Source organism: Ostrinia nubilalis, chromosome 2 (genome assembly GCF_963855985.1).
Source record: "Ostrinia nubilalis chromosome 2, ilOstNubi1.1, whole genome shotgun sequence".
NCBI lineage: Eukaryota > Metazoa > Arthropoda > Insecta > Lepidoptera > Crambidae > Ostrinia > Ostrinia nubilalis.
The window spans coordinates 17,535,763-17,556,461 of NC_087089.1; the positions used below are offsets into that span (position 1 = coordinate 17,535,763).

The 20,699-nt window shown below is 35.2% G+C and overlaps 1 protein-coding gene across 1 annotated transcript in view; it reads right to left on the reverse strand.

Moving 5' to 3' along the window:
* Nucleotides 1–18,500, reverse strand: part of LOC135085457 (uncharacterized) — a 40,153-nt gene extending 21,653 nt beyond the window's left edge. Inside the window, exons 1-5 of the mRNA XM_063980257.1 lie at nucleotides 18,194–18,500; nucleotides 14,771–14,962; nucleotides 4,670–4,816; nucleotides 2,890–3,078; nucleotides 1,211–1,361 (exon numbers count right to left, since the gene is read on the reverse strand). Coding sequence (XP_063836327.1) covers nucleotides 1,211–1,361; nucleotides 2,890–3,078; nucleotides 4,670–4,816; nucleotides 14,771–14,962; nucleotides 18,194–18,488 — 974 coding nt within the window. The 5' untranslated portion in view covers nucleotides 18,489–18,500. The remainder of the gene's footprint in view (nucleotides 1–1,210; nucleotides 1,362–2,889; nucleotides 3,079–4,669; nucleotides 4,817–14,770; nucleotides 14,963–18,193) is intronic.
* Between the last annotated feature and the right edge of the window lie 2,199 nt (nucleotides 18,501–20,699).

Sequence of the window (20,699 nt, forward strand, 5' to 3'; positions counted from 1 at the left end):
GGAATGGCAGAGTGTAAATGTAGCAGTTAATTCAATAGCGCTTGATATTTTATTGCTTACGGACAGTTAAGCTTTTGATTGAAAAAGCAGCAGCATTGTAACACCATCTTGTTTTGACTTTAATAAACGTCAAAAATCTGTCAAACTCCATACAAAGAACAGGCGGTAAAGTGGTACAATTCAGCCTAAATCTATACATTAAATGACTGCCGATCTCTACTCTGGACAATTTTATACTGATTTAATTGAATTGTCAATATAATAAACACAAAAGCTATTTTAAGGAATAGTACTTTATTTACAATAACATCTAATAGTCGATAGATAACGCGAACCTAAATATAACCTTTACTTCATTCATCGAATGTGTTTATAAAATACACACAAGAACACAATAAGGTAAGTAATTTACATTTATGTAGGTACTCTCATTACGAAGTTGTCACACACGTGGAATTTGCTTAAGCCTATTTAAAAGTGTTTCCAAAGTCAACCCAATTTTCATGCGAATTACAAACGCGTTGTGCTTTGTAATTTCAAATGAAGTCACACGGCTTAAGGAGACGCTAATTATCTTCTGTTGTAAAGGTTTCAAGTTAATTGGTAATTTAACTCCACATTATTATTATGCTGTCTTTGGGAACCTGTAAACTTCTTTATTATGCGTATTATGTTATTAATTTACATTCGAGAAACGTTATGTGAGAGAGCATTGTGATTGGTTCGTGCGTGTGACTCCGCCACTCAAGTATTGTCTATAGAATAGGTTTTTGGGACCCTGTGCGTCCACACGCACCGTGAGACCTCATAGTAATGTTTGTGAGATTGTTTAAAAATTGATAAATCAAACATTTTACTATTCTTCGTCGGTCTGATATAGTAATTGTTATTCTGAACATTGAATGGTTATTTTCTTACTAGAATTTACCATTATTATGTTATTTCACAAACGTATTTATTTTATAAAGGAGGTACTTGTAAGTATGTATCAGGTTGTTATGTTTTTGCAAAATAAATTGGTATAGTACAAAGGTCGGCTCCAAACCAAATATCATGTAAAATTGTTTACAAGTATCTTTCATCCTTTATAAAATTTTAATAAGCATTAAATAAAATGTAATAAATCTAGACATTTTTTCAATCTAAGTCAAAATATTTCAAGGTCGGTAGTACAAGTTAAGGCCAATACTAATAAAAACAACATACTCACGGTTTCTTCTGCAAGCAAGTCATCATGTCCTTGGATGATGGGTTGCAGTCCAGGCTCTGGGCTACTTGCAGCGTGTACTGGGTCGGGTCTTTGGTCATCGCCCAATCGGACAGAGCTGAACCGGACATAAGGATGGCTCGGTGGAAGAGACCTGCAAAGGTTTCAGTAGTATGAAAGGGGTACTTGTTGTTAATTCTAGATTTAGAAAAAGGGAAGCTACAGTGGGGTGGGATTTCTTCTGCAGACATGACGTCATCATTTCTTTGGAAGATGGGTTGCTTTCAAGGTTTTGGGCCACTTGCAGCGTGTACTGGGTCGGATCTTTGGTCATCGCCCAATCGGACAGAGCTGAACCGGACATAAGGATCGCTCGGTGGAAGAGACCTGCAAATGTTTCACTAGTAGGGAAAGGGTAGATACATGTGCCTTGCCTTAATTGCGGTTGGATTGGTTAGAATGACAATAGTTACTTTAGCCACTTCTTGAAGTAATCTATCCATTACATAATTTTTCATCGGCAAACTTGTGAAATATTTGTCACATAGCAGTCGTAGAATTTGTCTACTAAATATTTGTCTATCCGTAAGTTTATTGTGATTTTAGCAGCTAGTTTGGTGGAATAACGCTTTGTGATTATGTGTTTTCTCATATTAATTAGATGTAAAGTTTGGTAAACCAGTTTCTATTCAACTGTAGTTGCTTTGCTTTGTTTAACATTTAAATTAAAGATATAAATTGTTACTTAGTCGGCAATTCAAAATCGTTGCCTAGAAATACAAAATGCAAACAGGCGATGCTCAACACACGAAAGCAACATCGTGACTAAACAATCGTTTTTTTAACGAAAGCTCGCAGCTACGAGAGCTTTTCTAACTTCGGCTGGACAGACTGACGAGTAAAAGTACTCTCTCCGATACGGGCTGATAGTGCGTTTCATGAACACTATGAACAGGACAAAAAAGTCACACTTTCTAACTCGATTATCATGAGCAAAAAAGTAGAGCTTGTGTTAGAGCTACCACTGGTAATATTTAAATTTCAAATACTAATTTTGCTGGTGGGCAAACTGTAGGACGTTCGAAGAATCGTCTGAGGTTACTTAATTCAGGGTCACGATCCTCAAACTGTGTGTGAGAGGACTCAAGAGCAGGCGGTCGTTATTTTTAACAGATAGGTACGATGTAAAAACCACCAATGGTGAAATTTATTAACAATTAATAATAACGTAATTTTCAAAGCTTTGAATGTAATAAAATTCATAATAAACCTAAACCTGGAATGAATTTTCGCATAGAAACTTTCATCCTGTATCCGAATCTTTTTGATATTTATTATAAGGACAATTTTATTAACACTAGAATATTCTTCTCTTTAATCCTAATAAATTTTTTACCAAACTTCAAATAAAATACAGGTTTTTATTCACGGCCTTGCTCGCGTGAATTTGAACTGTCACAAAAATACTTTATCACGCGCACTTTTCCGTTTCAAAAAGGGTTTAGGTCTCACTCTTATTTATTTAGTGGCTTAAGCTTAAAAAAGTTAAAGACAGCCAGAGTTACTTACCTTTATATTAATTAGTTTGGATGTTTAGTTCCTTAGGCGTAAAGCGTTAAAGTCAGATAGCCTTACGTTCGCATGTATGATATTAATTTGAATCCATTTAAAATTCCACTCACCATTAGATATAGGAGACAGCATCAAATAACTGACGCACGCCGCACCAGTGCCGTGCCCCATCAACGTGACGGAGTTGGGGTCTCCGTTCAGGTCCTCGATGTTGTCCTTGATCCACTGCAGCGCGGCCAGCTGGTCTAACAGACCGTTGTTGCCGTCGAAGTGTTCTGTCAGACTTGGCTTCAAGAAACCTGGTGGTTTAAGATCAATATTAGTACTTTCAGCTAGTGGATTGTAAACCAAGAGCTCGCATAACTGACAAGGTTTTCTAACTGTACATACTGCAATCTACTCGTACACAAACACTATGGGAAAATACGCCAGCTATCTCTTGGTCTATAAACCGCAAAAGAACGAGAAAACTGTACCTAATTGTGTAAAAACTGGGTTGTATCTGCTCGCAATTAAACGTCATGTCGAAATTTTAATAATAATGATATGAAAAATGTAGGTATGACCTTAATTGGGCACGCTGGCTTTCTAGTTAACGTAGAGACGTAACTTATACATCAAACGTTACTTATTTTTACTTAGCTTTAATTAAGCTATGTTTCCTAATCAAACGATTAAGATATTGAAACTTTAGTAAATTGTGCCTGTTCAAAAGATAATATATTTACTCAAATCAAGGACCAATTACGTCGTTTTTCAACCTTTTTAAAAGCACCAACCAAATCCATTTTATCATTTTACGGGAAAAAAGTAAGAACGTCTAAACCGCGACAGCAATTCCAGATCTTTTCCGACGTAATTGTCCTATTCAGGGAAACTTATAGCCTTTAAGATTTTTCTTTCTACTTTTAAAGACTAAAAACCCGGATGGGTATCATTGAAGGAAGTTACCGGACCGTAAAAACGTGTTTCGTCAACAAAATGAGTTCCTGTGCAATAAGGAAACTTGGTATTCTATTACTGACTTTAATTATGTTTTATAGAGTATCAAATAGCTTCAGCTGATTTAATTTAGAAATAAATAAATTTCGTTGACGCATTTTAAATATTCCAAACACTAAGTAACAAACTAAGGCCCAGAACACACGATGAAACGCAACTGCAACGAAACTGCAACTTCTAGTTACTTTTGAGTTGCATCTAAGTTTCTGTCATAGCGTCCGTTGAGAGACCACAAATGACGCGATCAGTTGAAACCGATTTGAACTGGTCAAACTGGTCGCGTCATGTGTGGTCGCGATACTTGTTAAATATAATTATGATTTCAAGATGCCAACATTTCATCATCACTTTTCATCATTAAGTTTCCGCTTTAACCCTCTTTAATTAACCAGAGGCATATGAAGTATTTGGTCTACATTCTTCACGGTTGACCAGACTGGTTGCTATCATTTTAACGTCAAAGTCAAAGTCAAAATTTATTTATTTGTATAGACTAATTAAATATTACTTACAAATCGATATACATTTTGCTCTTAAGGAGCCTCTACATGTCTCATAATCTTTTTACCCTACCAGTCACACATATTAATCTATCTATATAAATAAAAATGAATTGATGTTCGTTAGTCTGATTAAAACTCGACAACGGCTGGGCCGATTGAGCTGATTTTGGTGTTAAAATGTTTGTCGTAGTCCAGGGTAGGTCTAAACGGTGAGCAAATAAGGAAATATTTGATTATTTATTGCCTTTAAGGCGGAACAGAGTTCGCCGGGTCAGCTAGTATCAGAATAAAAGGTTTTATAATTCATACATGTCTCATAATCTTTTTACCTTACCAGTCACACATTATATCAGAATAAAAGGTTTTATAATTCAAAAATAATTACCCAGTATCCCCAATCTGAAGTTAAGGGTTATGACCATGATGTTTCCGTAGGACGCTAGAATCTTCCCATCGTACGGGTTCCCTGAGCTCCACTCGAATGAGTCTCCGTGGATGAACACCAGGACTGGAAACTTTTTGGACTTTTGATCTGAAATAAAAAGACGAATTGAATATTTCCTCATTTCTAAGTCAGTTAAAATATTAATAGTTTTAAAAATATTTTAAATAACGTTTTAATCTACACTTATCACCTATTCGTTAGTCTCTTTCTATTCTCTATTCTAATGTTAGAGTTCATTACACTGAAAGTTATGGTAGGTACTCTTTGAGGTCTAATTTTCAGAATTCTATGAATAGGCTCATAGAGTCATTTATATTATGAGGTTGAATCAAATATAAAACTTGATACACGGGTTTAATGAAATAAAACGGTTAGGTACACATTAGATATACGGTATAACAAGTTCTTTGCTTAGAGTTAAGTTACTTAATTGACCTTCAAAGATACTATTAATAACTTGACACTTAAAAATAATATCTACTTTCTACTTTACTGAATGACTTTGCCTTTTTCTTAATAATCACAAACAATCCGACAATTAATCACAACTAAATAACTGTTATTTGACTGTTTGTTTCTTTCTCTTTCCAAAGCAATATTCGCTGAAATACTAATCTTTATTTATTTGATAATCTCCATCCGTTTCGAGCAAAAAATTATGCTCGTTCCCGCCGGATTAATTTCAACTTTATTTCAAAAGAAGAAGGTCCAATTTGGGTTGTGTACAGAATTGGTAGAAACCTTTGAGTTAGTCTAATCGCTCACAAGGACTATTACGAAGGGCTTTAGCCTCAATCAATCTTCGCCCGTATTTACAAACGATGCTTGCTTAAGTGAAGCAGCAAATCGAACGCACAGCGTTGAATAGAGCTCTGTGATTGGTTCGTGTGTCACCCTGTGCGACCACGCGCACTGTGAGACCTCATAGTAAAGTTTGTGAATACGGGCGCTTTTCTCTTAGGTAGATAGACACCTATAGCAATTCAAAGTCAAAGTCAAAGTCAAAATTTCTTTATTTGTTTGGACTAATAAATAGTTCTTACAAATCGTCATTTTGCTCTTAAGGAGCCTCTACATGTCTCATAATCTTTTTACCCTACCAGCGCTTCGAGACCAACATTTGGCAAGTGCTGAGAAGAAGCGCCGCAACAAACTCAGTCACCACTGTCTGCCGGTTAATATAAATAAATAGAAATAGTAGTAGTAGGTACATTCGATTCAGGAGCAGTTCACTGAATTTACCATGCATTCTTGTTTGGTGTATCTTATAAGAATGGGTATACAAGATTGCGTGGTATATTAAACAAGGTAGTGACGTGCTAATATCTAGACTTACATATTAAGATACTAGTAGAAATGACTCACATACATAAATTTGAATAACTTGGATTGACCAGTCCCCGAAAGCAGCGCCTGTTCACAGACATGACGAGTGAACCAGCCATCGCTTCACTCGACCATATTAGAGGGAATGTAACGACCCGCCTCACTACGCCACCACCCCAGAGACATTTTAGTGAGAATGACAATTCCAAGTTATCTCTTTAAAATAAAAAACTAATATTAAAGCTAAGTAACAGTCCAGATTGAGAAGCATGACACTATAACATTTGAGAAATTATTATGAGTTTATACATTACTTTTCATTTTAATTCTTTTTAGTGCGAGCATGAGAGGACCATAATCCTACTCCCAGGATGACTTATCATTAAGAAAATCTCGAGTTGTATAATAGGCTTTTTTAAGCATGTGATCTTTAACTATATCTTTAAATTTATTATACGGTAGCTCTTTATATTTATCAGGGACTTTGTTATAAAAATGGATACCTTGTCCCATAAAAGAGGCAAACACTTTATTAAGTCTTAAAGCGGGTATAGCCAATTTATTTTTATTTCTAGTGTTAATTTGGTGAATATCACTTTTCTTTTTGAATTCAGTAATATTTTTTTGAATAAATAGAATACAGTTTAAGATGTATTGTGAAGCGGCCGTGAGAATGCCAATTTCTTTAAACAATTCTCTAAGGGATGCTCTTGCTTTCATTTTATACAAGTATCTTATCGCACGTTTTTGCAAAATAAATATTGTTTCAAAATCTGCAGCTTTGCCCCATAGCATGATTCCATATGACATTAGGCTATGAAAGTAGCTAAAGTAGACTAAGCGAGCTGTTGAAACATCGGTTAATGACCGTATCCTTTTTATTGCAAAAGCCGCTGAGCTGAGTTTTCCCGCCAGAGTTTCTATATGGGGGCCCCACTGGAGTTTTGAATCCAGGGTAATTCCCAGAAATACAGTAGAGTCTACCAGATCGATTGCATTATTATTAAGTTCTATTTGAGTACTAACTGTTTTTACGTTAGGCAAAGAGAATTTTATACATTTTGTTTTCTTTGCATTGAGTTGTAAATTATTTGTAGTGAACCAACTTAAAACTCTTGTTAGTGCATTATTTACATCGTCAAAGTTATTTTTACTTCTGTCGATATTAAAAATCAAAGATGTGTCATCAGCAAATAACACGATTTCGCAAGAGTCCTTAACAAAATATGGTAGATCATTAATGTATATAAGAAACAAGAATGGACCCAGAATGGACCCCTGCGGAACTCCCATTTTCACAGGTGACCCAGAAGACAAAACACCATTTATGTCAACTTTTTGAACTCTAAAGTTTAAATAGGATTGTATTAAATCCAAAGCCGAGTCCTTTACCCCATAATAGTGCAGTTTGCGAATTAGCGTTTGATGTTCTACGCAGTCAAAAGCTTTTGAGAGATCACAGAAGACCCCTAGTGCATTTCGAGAATTCTCCCAAGCCTCGAAGATATGTTTAAGTAGTGCAACCCCAGCATCGGTGGTGGAACGACCCTTGGTGAAACCATATTGTTCACTATGAAATAGTTTATTAGAGCCAAAGTGAATCATAAGTTGCTCCTGTATGATTTTTTCAAAAATCTTGCTCAGAGCGGGCAAGATAGAAATGGGTCTATAATTGCCAGGGTCGGTTTTGCTACCAGACTTAAATAATGGCATTAGTCTACTATGTTTCATGAGGTCGGGGAAGATTCCCTTCTCTATGCAATTATTGAATATTATCGCTAACTGTGGGGAAATTATATCAATAATGTGTTTGACTATCTTGACAGAGATGCCCCAGATATCAGTTGTACTCTTTACGTTTAAAAGATTAAAAGTTTTAGTGATATCCAATGGAGTAATATGTTTAAAAGAGAAGTGCGAGTCACAGGGTGTCACGTGGGTTTTCAATATTTCTTCGGCCTCGGAGGGAGATGACTTCTTTATGTCATTGTATTTTGTCGTTAAAAGAAAAGTTTTTAATTTTTTATGTTATGTATTTCATTTACGTCGTTCAACAGTCATTTAATTTTAGTAAATACATAATATTAGTATTTTATGACATAAAATGTAATGATTTATTGTTTCCGTTCCAAAACAGTTGAAATCAAAATAACAGTAAGAGTAGGCGCACACCGTTGACTTTTAGTTGGCCGATAGTTGTGCCCGATTTTCATTTGTATGAAGAATCGGCCAAATCGAATCGGCGTAGTGTGTACTCCCATACATGCCCATACTGATCAACTGCCCGACTAAACTATCGGCCGACGAAAAAACAACGGTGTGCGCCTACTCTAAATGAATGATGTAGGTACTGAAAATAGGTGCGACTTAAATTCGGAATCAATTGCGAACTCATTTGTGTTTAAAGTAAATAAATAAAAAGATAAAACTAACGGTATTTACTAAAATAACATTGAGTTTATTCATGTTCATTAATTTCTGTAAAGTAAAAATCCTAAATATTAGCTTGTAGGTATGAAATAACAACAGAAACTAGCAACAGAATAAATCAATCTACGATCTCAGAATACAGAATAAACACTACTATAATAGTACTTTCAGGTACAAAAATAATAAAATTAAAATGCTTCAAATACGAAATTTCAGGACTTATAGCGACATCTAGAGCATTTCTCCGTAAACTATTTGTAGGAGAGGGTCGTGTCCTGAAAAAGCAACCCAGATTACCCGTCTCTTGCTTTTCAGAGCAGTGGAAACCTTTTCAGTAAGAGTTTCGTTACTTCGAGTATAGATGGCGTTATTTGTAGGATTTGGAGACTTGTCTGTGAATTGTATTAATATGAATCAAGAAAATTATTGTTGCATCCTTTTTAATAAGTGGAATACAGTTATCTAATAACTGGTAAAATATGAGTATTTGTAACTAAATTTAAAAAGCCTTGTCAATTTGCTACACGTTTTATCTGAGTAGGTACATACAAATTTATTTGAATAGGCTTTTTGGCTTTTTAGACTTTTTTTATTAGTACCTTATTTGAAACACAAAATATAACATTGTGGACTGATTTTTCAATCATCAGATAAAAGAAGAAAAAAATACCTACATTAGAAAATGAAACAAAATCAAACCCGTATTTCTATTTCTCCGCATTGAGTGTATTACGTATCTATACCACACACTCATATAAAAAGCTCAGAAAAAGCCTATTCCATGAATAACGCAAACGGAAATGAGTCTCCGGCGACGGCTCCGCTCGAATCGAGCTTTCTTTGACGTGCCGCCATTAAGCTTTTATAAGCTTTTGTTTAGGTATATTAATGAGGTAGTTGCGGGCTCGTGTGGGCTGGATGACGGAGCTTTAATTTGAAATATGTAAGAAAAGGGATCTCAGGTTTTTCTTGATGAAAAGCTTGCGAGATATTCTTGACATGACGAAATTGGGGACTTTGAAAGAAAAATGAGAGTAATTACATGAAAAAAAGCTAGTATTAAGAACAGTTCCAGAAGTTAATGATTTTTTGCCTACAATTCTGCTTCCATTTTTCTCGTTTTACACTATGTATTATTACTTAGCATTTCACCTGCGTCTCATTGAAATAATTACTATTGGCACTTGTTGTAATGCCAATTATAGTCACATACCTTTATTGATCATTTTAATCATTGTTAATACCTGCGTAACAGTGTCAATAGCAATTATACGAGAGACAAAACTAAATTGAACCAATTTACTGGGTAAATATGAATAAAAAATATAAATACAACGATTGATGACATTTTGGCTAATACTGACCAATCTTTATTAAGCTAGTTGGTATTTATAAAGTATTTTAATGAGTTTATCAAAAAATGTACAAAGTGAATTAAAAATGCGACTAATTTTGTTTGCTTTCTTTGAAACAAGCATACCACGAGTTCCTTCAAAAGATTCTTTAGATTTAAATTATGTAAATTTTAATATTCAACCAAAATCCAGATATTAAAGTACGTTAGAAAAACTGAAATTTCATTCGAAAGTTTTGGTTATTACTGCTACATTTTAACTCTAGTACCTCAAGGGTAAGACCACTTACGCCGGCTAAATGGATTAAATTCTAGTTTTATTTAACCCCGTGAATGGAACGCAACGTCAAGCACCCCTTTTATTTGAAGTCAGTTAAACTCCAACTTCACGTTTCGTTAGGTAATTAAAGAATGTTCCGGACAATAAAACTCAAAAAGGTGTAAAGCGTACTTCCAGGTTAGTTTATAGGGTTCAGTGATTTAGAGGTACTAACATAAAATATGTTGACCCATTTCACAGTCGCATACATAGGCTTTTACCGAGTAGGTAGGTATTGTAGAGAAGGTAGGGTTGAGAAAAAAAAATACAAAGTTATTTTCTCTTTAAACTTAAACTCCTTAAACCATGGTTGGTGCCAACTAGTAATCATACTTAACCTTTAAGACTAACACTGACCGCGGGGCCCCTTGTATTCCATTTTAGGATAAAACCGCATTCTAAATTGTTTTATAATATTAACGAGTATTTAAATACTCAGGTATTATACATCAGCTTATCATACATTCTTGTGGCGGAGTTTTGGGCTGACGCTATGTAGGTTTGTTGGCGACATCAGCTTGCCACGTATTATCTAAAAAATTGCTAAATGTGATTTTCAAAACCTATATTATACATATTCGTCATTTCGAACTCCTCCTATGTTCTTGTGATAAATTTCATTGCGGGTCCAATGACAGTTTAACTTTCCCCCGGGACAAACTTGGCCTTCATTGGTTGGGTTTTTATGGCGGTCAAGCTGTAGATCCTGGCTACACAGGAGTTGCAGTGGTGGGAATAGTCCCGTATATTTGTCATTTTGCGAAAAGAGTAGAATTTTATAATGTGGAGCTGCGATCCAGTGATCCGATTATACTGTGTGGGTTATGCTAAATTCAAGTGCATTCTTTTCATAAGTACCAATATCAGCAGTCCATACAGACTCGCAAAATTCAATTACAATTCGCCTAGAGACCCCTAAAAACTGGAACAATAGCGTCCAAACCCTTGCATTGCCCGTCTACTCCCATTGTTTACTTCGACTTCTTTGTTCCAAGCTTTGTTTGTGGGGAAATTACTTGAAAATTTCACTTGATTTTCGTTGAACCGTGTATTACATAGGAGCTTTGGAGTCAGTTACAGACGATAGGGGGCGTTGCTGTTGTCATTTCGTCGTCGAAATGCTTATTGTTTCGGTATTTTGGGTAACTTTTCGGATAGTTTGGGCTCTGAATTGTTACGGTTTTTAGACAGTTTGAGATAATGGCTCGGAGGAATTAGTCTGGAACACGGTAATGTTTTTAATGATAATTTTAAATTACTAAAGGCGATATTTTAAAATGTATGTGCCAGGGAAGCGAACAAACTTATCTGATGATTTTGAAAAACTTTAGTTTTTACACTAAAGTAACAGAATTACTTTAGTGTAAAAACTAAAGTTTTTCAAAATACATTTATTACTAAATTAATTAACATTAGTTTTCATATCATGCCCACTTGAGAAATTACAACACAATTTTCCCGACACAAACTTTCACCCCTTATAACATTTTTATTAACCATAATAAAGTAACATAATATACCTTTTTTATTTCAAAACTCATTCATCTTTACCAAAAATCATCAAAGTTGGTTCATAGCCAAGACAGTATATTAATATTGCACACAAAACTCTTCCAGATGTTTGGAAAAACGTAGTCTATAGTTGTTAAAATTATGGATTTTCATATCAGTTTCTTATACATACACATAATTTAATTCTAAATTATTTATATTTTCAGCTAATTGTATTATTAGTTATTTCACTACAAGACCCATTTTGCGATATCCGCTTTTCCCCCAATTTGTGGTGCCGTCGGAAGAAGCCAAAAATAGCGGTAGAGGAAATAATGAAATGTTTTCCTTACATTAATTTTAGCCATGGATTTTGTTATATTTGAATTTTCTCCAGTGTTTTTGGGTAAATACTTTATTTAGGTATGATAGAACAAGGAAAGTTTTGGTTTAGATGATGGTCTAGTTTTGTGAAATGATCTTCGTTTTTCCTTCATAATTATTAGTAAATAATTCTTTTTTTTTTCTTTATTCTTTCACCCGTATTCACAAACGATGCTTGCTTAAGTGAAGCAACAACGCTATGCGAAGTTGAAGCGTTGAATAGAACTCTGTAATTGGTTCTTGTGTGTCACTCCGCCACTCAAGTATAAATTGTCCATGAAAAGGTTTTTGGGACCCTGTGCGGCCACGCGAACTGTGAGAGTTCTATAATGTTTAAATACGGGTGTAAAGTGTTGTATTAAAGAAATTGCTTCATAATTAGGAGACCACCTGATCTTTTAACTAGTAATATTTTTTTAAGTGATAGTTTTCTTCGCAGACATTACATGGAAATAAGCTACATTGCAGAAAAGTTCAAAATTTTTTGAAACAAACACATTGTAAAGCACTAACAAGTTTGAGACTGTAGTACAAAAATATGCTTAGTAACATTGTCACAAAATGCACATTAGGTAATAATTATTACTAAATTGGGAAATAAGTATGACATTACTTCTAATTTATTTCGCTTGCCAACTAAAATGATTAACTGTAAAACGTGATGATGTCAAACATCAAAGAGTATAAAGTGTCCAAGTAACATAATTAGTATACTACTGGCGCCATCGTGTGTCTATTATAAGAACTTCCGTCCCATTTGAGAGTCCAAATTCTTAACCATTTATAAATAGTACGTTTCTATTTAGTTTACGCGTACGAGTAAAAGAACAGGGGAAATTCAACCGTAACTCGATTGTAGTAAGAGCTAGTGAGTTTAGAGATTTTTGTTATAAATAGTTGCATACCGTGCACGATAATAGGTTAACAAAACGAGATCGTCACAGATGTTGTTAACTGTTTCTTGGTACGGAATTGAAATTGGTTCCTTGTATTTTATAGTTACCGCTTATTCTTGAGAGCTTGACTTCTGACGTACCTATACGTCGGCGGCGGATGAAATATCCCAATTTACTGTGGACGTATGGTGCCCAAAAGTAGCTATAGAACCATTTTATTCTAGGCTCCTCGCCTACTTTTGTCGTCTCTAAAAGATTAAATGCAGCTATGCACATACAAAAGGGGTGAAACCTGTTTCTTTTAGCTACCAACTCCATTATCAGTCGCCAAAAAAAACCTAGTTAAGTATAAGGGAATCCTTGTAGGTCCGTCGTTTTTATACTTTCGTTCATTCAATCAGTCCATTTCAGGATCCAGTGATTTATTAACAATTTACTTATCTCGTAAATAATTTTTAATTCATTAATCACGTGTTATGTGTATAGTAAACAAACTGTGTTTACGTAAGTAAAATAATAAGTAAAAGTTTCAATTAAAAAAAATATTTATTAAAATAAAAACAAATCCTGTCTTCAAGAAGTGAATCTAATGTAAACATTTTAAAACAAATAATTATGTACCCGTCAAACCGTCAATAGTTTCAATTGCAATAAATGCGTAATTGATGCACGATTATTAGTTAGATACAATTAAAAATATAAAGAAAAACAGTTCGAATAAAATAAGACTATTCCAATGAAAATAAGAGTCTTTTAGCTTGGTCCACGAGTCAAGTCGCTGGATTGAATTTTTTAATATTTTTTCTTTCAGTAACTGGGCCCACCTTCAATCTTTTACTACGCCAAATCAACAAAAATCTACTTTAGAATCTTAAAGTAGACCCACTTACTGGAAGAATTTAATCCCCGTGGACCAAGCAAAAGGGGGCAAAGTCACTGGAAGACTCGTCCGTCCAACGTGGACTTCAATCAAACCAAATATGAGCATTCCTTTAATATTCAGTTTGCCGTGTTATTTCGCGTTTTCCCTTGTATATTTTTTATGGGTTTTAAACGAGTTTTTCCGTTTATTTTAAGAGTTTTCGGCTCATCGCAAACGGTGAGTGATTGACGTATATTTACACAGAAAATTGGGTTCCAGCGGCGCTTACTGTTTCAAAAATAATCCGGTTTCGTCCATTTGATCCCGGCTGAAAGATACCAATCAGTGGCGAATCATTTTGCGATAATGAAAAAATATTGCACGGTTAATTTGTAATGTTCTTTTGCTTTTAATGAGAGTGTTATTGGGACTTTTCAGCAATTAATTAGTAAAATATTACTGTGTTTCACGAATAATTTATTAGCAGCGATTGTTCAAGATTTGGACGGACATCTTGTCTGCAGGATGTCTGACAAGAAAGGTGAAACGTATTGGTTATTTTATGAAATACTTTGTCGTATGGTCACAGAGGAATCGTTACTTTTGTAAAAAAAAATCACGCTGTTGTCCCGTGAAGCGCTCCAATCGTGACTAAAATTGCATGAAGCGATGCATACTTTCTGCCACCCACGCGTTTATGCGAACGGCTTTCAAGAAATCGTGTACCTACTGTATATTTTATTTAGATTGTTTGTTTAATTTTCTTGATTTTATTTTGTATCGCTGATAAAACATTTCATTTTCACTAGAAAAAACTATTGGCGCACCTATATTTATCATTACGCAGGCCGCTACCAACCGGGCAACATTGAAAGCATTGGGGGAGGCCTATGTTCAGCAGTGGACGTCCTATGGCTGAGATGATGGTGATGGTTTTATGATTCTTCATATGTTACTGAGTGGGTATTTATAGTCTTACCTCTATAAGGCACGTAGATGTTCAAATACAAGCAGTCCTCTGACTCGTTCTTCAGGAATGCCTTCAGCTTTGTCATGTAGTGCTGCCGCTCCCAAGTCGGCGGATCCCCCTTTTTTATGGGGGGGAGAGCCTGTGGGCAGACGGGCTCGAAGTGCGTCGCCATCTTCACCCCCGGCCAAGGGGGTGCGTTCACTGAAAAAGGGGAAATTAGGTATGAGCTAAAACATATGTAAAAATGTATTGTGTTGCTAATTAGGCGACAATAGCCCAACTAGTCACTATCGGCCTAACGGTATGAGGGTCAGTTGTTCGAATCCTGTGTCCGCCGGACTATTGTGATGAACCAACTCCTAAGCAAAGCAGCTTTAGCTTAGTTGGACATGTTTATTTCTAATTAACTATCACAAACTACTAATGTTCTTTAAAAAATGGTACCTACGTAGAGATAATTAAAGTAAAGCGGAAACTCAAAAACACAAGGTTACACAAGTCATTCTTATTGTATGTAGTACGATATTTCATAGTCAAAGTCGAAACTTTTATTCTGTAGTAGGTACTTAGGCCTTTTCCAGGGCGCTTATACACGTCCCAAATATAGCTTGCCCTACTACCACTTCGGGACAAGATTAAGGGCTGTTGCTCAGAAGAAGACACGAAAGAAACTCAGTCACCTTTGTCATAGTTCTCAAATTATGATTTTTTGGGCATAAGCCATTTCCTCAATTCGGATTTCATCCGAATCCTTTACATTAGATGGATCAATGAGCAACAAATAAATTATTTGGGTTGACTGAACACGTTTGTGAGAATAGCTATAATAGAGATCAAAGATTTAAGTGTACTCGTAAGTGTATCATCCACGATCATTGATACTTTTATATTCGTTCAGCCAAATGACGCCCACTGCTGGACAAAGGCCTCTTCCAAGGTTTTCCACAATGCACGGTCCTGCGCTGCCCGCATCCAGGCTCTTCCCGCGACCTTTACCAGATCGTCGGTCCACTTTTATATTACAAATCTCTTAAAGTACGAGTCCCCACTAGGTGGACCGACGATCTGGTGAAGGTTGCTGGAGGTGCCTAGATGCGGGCGGCGCAGGACCTCTCTTTGTGGATATCCTTGTAGGAGGACTTTGTCCAGCAATGGACGTCATTCGACTGAAACGAACGAAAGTACGAATAGGCTACTCAATTTTTTGTACTTCATATAGGTACGTCTTTCTGTATTACCTATCAAGTTTCTGTTGAAAATTATTTTGTTTAAAATACTTCAATGGCCTCGAAAAATTGAAAGATAGCAGGTATAGAAGTCAGGACCAGGAAGTTTGAAGTTCTGATTTTGCAATATTTAGTTGGTTATCAATTTTAATGTTATTTCATTCACAAAATTAATTTGTCCTTGCAGTTATCATTACAGGCCAGCTTATTGCGAATTATCTGTATCATAACTCGCTATCAAACTACAATTTAGAATTCGATAACTTTTGACCCATGATTAGTAAAGCGATTGTAATGTTTTTTTAAAACACTATTATTTTTAGTTTGTTCAGTGTCAATTTTGTTAAAACTTAAAGATAAGTAAGTAACATATTCGCTAACCAGGATAAGGGTAAAAAAATAATCTTTAATATGATAACAAGAGATTTATCTAAGCAAACGAGTATAATATGAATCTCACAAGAATACTATAAGGCAAGCAAAAGTGAAAATTTCAAGAAGAGACCGCTCAAAAGGCACCGTTCATTTTCATTTGCAGTCAGATAAAATTCATTTCATAAGACATTATACAGTTTTATGCTAAACAGTAGTTGGCAAAAACGGTTGGCTCAACAATTTCAATATTATTCAGTGGGAATACCCCTTAGTTTACTTTTCATTTCTATGTTAATTCTTTCTTCCTTCAACCCGTTACATAATGTAAACAATTATGATATAATATTAAATATCTACTTCATGTAAAATTATTACAAAACTCCAGTAATTAAGAAGTTGTTATGTAATGTAATTAGAGTGATAAATTGTCCCAATTTAAAAATATAATGGAGCGTAATAAAAGTACATAATTGGTTACATATTGTACGCTCAAAAGTATCACGCGCTGCCATTGACATTAAGTTATAATATAATAAACGATACACGGAATATTAAATTATAATTCGCTGGTTATTTAATGGTCTAGTTTATTATGCTGTTAATATTTAACCCGTTCAATGTCCACGGGAAAAAAACAACAGCGTGTATTGAATTTTATTTTTGGAACATAAAAATATGGCGCTTATACTATAGACTATAGAGTCTGATACCAAGAACATCGGTAGTGTTAACAAATACATAAATACATACATACATGCTACGTATGTTATGTAGTAACTTCTGAAAATAAATTCGATACATAATTTTAAACTCAAACACATCACACACGCAACCAGTTCCACAATCGTGGTATAGTTTAGTAAAAACATTGGATATTGCTCCAAAAGGCTACTAAACGTGTAGTTTCAACAGATTCCATTCAGTGAAAATAGGAGTTTTTTTTTTGTTACATAGATAGTAAGCATTTCAGGATCAGCCCCACAGAATGCCTTTAGACTTCACAGTGCGGTCGAAAGTTTTCAAAGCTTTCAGGTATTTCAGGAATCGCTGTAAACCTTTTTCAGCGGTCATGCCGGCGCTTTTCAGGCACATACATTACAGATACACGGTGATACATTTAGAAACCTGACTGACTACCCCATTCTCCTCTCGTTTGACTGAAAGCTTTTGATATTGAATAAACTACTAGTTTTACCCGCGTTTCCCCTCGGAATTCGCTTGTCACAATATCACTATGTGACATCTCATGGGAAATATAAGCATTCCCGGGATGAAAGTCAACTCAAGATGAGTGTAGAGTTTTCATCAGTATAAACATGTTGTTATAATTTTTATGTCATTTACCTATAATAATTATGATAAATATTTAGACCTTAAGAGTATTTTTTTCATCGATATGAAGAATATTCAGACCTCACAACAGTCCAAAGGACTTATTCTAAACTAGTTTTCCACCCGCGGCTTCGCGCGCGTGGAATTTTGACTGTCACGGAAAAACGTTATCGCGCGCGTTCTTGTTGATAAAAACTATCCTGTGTCCTTTCACGGGACTCAAACTATCTCTATGCTTTTAATCAAAATCGGTTCAGTGGTTTTGGTGTGAAAGCGAGACAGACAAACAGAGTTACTTTCGCGTTTATTATACTAGCGTAGAGTACCTACTCATACTCATAGATGATTATTTGAAACACATATTATTATATTATAATAATAAGGTACTGGTACTAATCCTGCTGCTGCTAGACTATTTTGGATAACCCCTTCGTAACACAAAGCGCTAACGAGAGTTCATTCTTTGTTTACCAACTCTATAGGCTTCCAGTTTCCTTACCTGGTGGCATAAATCTCAAGTGTCCTGTAGGAGGAGCAGCATACGGTATGCCCAGAAACATCTCCACAGGCTGCAAATCATAATGGCGACTCGGCTTTACTATTAACCCTCTCAAAGCTCCCTGCCGCAAATGGTACTCGCGTGTCAACCGCTTTCCGTCATCGCTCGTGAAACCTCGGGCGTCGCCGCCCAATCCCGGCGCACCCTCATTCGCCATCGGCAGCAAAAGCGAGACGGCAACACAAATAAACAGTTTGTGATTTATAAACGGAGTCGCGTGCCGGTTGCCCGCCATCTTGTTTATTGGTTCGTTTTATGCGCGCGCGATCTCAAAATAGTTGCAGTTTTACTGTTTGTTTGCTCTTTGAGTTAGTGAGTCATTATCCGTTTTTTATATCTTTATTAGAAGCATCATTCGTGTCTTCATTTGCATTCTTTAGCACTAAACGTAACACTAAATTTCACTGTACATTTCAATCACATTTTTACACTAAATACATAATTTTTATCACTAAAATTAAACTAGAGTCATTATATTTTAAGTCACTACGTTTTTTTCACTCTGTAACGTTTTTTGATAAAAAAAACTTTAGAAACGATCGCGTTATTGGATCAATAACGTTAGCGCGTTCATGAGTTGCGCACACGACTGGATCGTATCCAAACTGTCCCCGCGAGATTCTAATACCAAAATACTACTACTCCGGCGACAGAGGGGATAACATTCTACGATATAACTGAGAATATTTTTGGCATTCCACATTATCCGAACTCGTTAGTAGGTACGTATAATAGTAACTTTCAGATTTTAATTAAAAATATCTTCCAGATTTTCTCGAAAAGGCTGAAAAAACAGGACCGTGCTCACTGCCACTATCGCAGAGAAATATTCCTTAAACGCGGTTTCAAAATTATTATGTCACGGGTTGACGTTTATTAGCATATATTTTAGTCATCAAGATGTACTTGTCTGTGTACTTACATTTACTTATCTATGTACTTGACGCTCAAAGATGATTTTCAAGTTTAGCCGAATGGTTCACATACAGACACATACCAGATGCGATTGTGAATTCCAATTCCACTGCACTAGGGTAAATTAATGTTAATGCTATGCACGTCATACGTCGTTTTTACAGTCCATAGACTCGTGAATGTTAGTGTTAGTTTTCTAGCAGCCAACAATAACATCAACATACCTACTTACTCAGAAATTCAAAACATTTATGTAGTCATCGATTTTTATTCCAGACAAATTCTGCCGATAGTCATAATTTTAACTCATTAGAAAGCAATGTTTTTGACATTAAATTTCTTGTTACCATTCAAGTTTCGGACTACCGGTTATAATTTATGCCCAATTATTATGTACGTTAAAATTATTACGTAATTTTCGCACTGAAAATGTATAATAATATCATTAATAAAAAATATTACGTTATGTTAATGTCGCGAAAAACGCCAATAAACAATAATTACGTTGGATTGGAGTAACAAGACGCAATCCAATTAGCGTGCATGATGAGTAATTAATATTATTATTAACAAAAAGCGTTGTTCTCGTCTTCCTAGAATATTTTCTTTGGGAAATGAGTTATTTATGTTAAATTTTTATAAATATTCTGAATCGTGTAACATACATAATATTATATTTATTATGATTAATAAGATCACTTGATATTAAAGCCATTAGTTTATCGATTTAGGTTTATTAATAATTTTATGCATTCCTCAATTTCGTACATTCCACTAGTAAAATTGAACTTAATTTATAATGTTATCCACCGAAATGTTTTCCAAATATTTAAGATTAAAACACGTTTCTAGTATTTAACTACATAAACAGCAGATAATTATGATTATCCGAATTGATAAAGTTTTATAAAAATATTTTATTAAAAGCAAGAGTTCAAGATATACACATAATATACTATTTGTTTATTTTTTTATAACACAACTCTCACTGACTCATTGACAAAAAGTTTAAAACAAATACACAAATGAAATGGACAATAAATAACGTAAGTTTAATTTGTACACAGAAATAACATTATTGTTTGCACTAAATAAAATAAAATCGTTTGTCAATAGTTCAAAAATCATTAACGCGTTAAAAATACAAGCAATAATCTAAAACTGACCAACTGCGTGCACTAATTGCGTTAAGAATATTTACTACCAATATCCTAAGATCAGTTCGGGAAAACGTATCTCATCCAACGCGCAAGGGTTTTCTGGTGTCGCCCGTGCATCGCCGCAGCGCGAAGGGGACGCGGGTATTTCGGGCCCCCACGTGCCGGTGGTAAACATCCGGACAGTGGCGGGTTAAGTTTGGGAAGTACGGAAATAGCATACAAAGGACCAGTAGTGGGATTAACCATAAATAAGGTGATAGTAATAAAACAGCCTTTGATTCCGGACTGCTGGTTGGGGAGATACAGATCTTTTCTTTGAACAATTCGGTCTGCCTTTTGGCACAGCTCTTCTCCAATCAACTATCTGATAG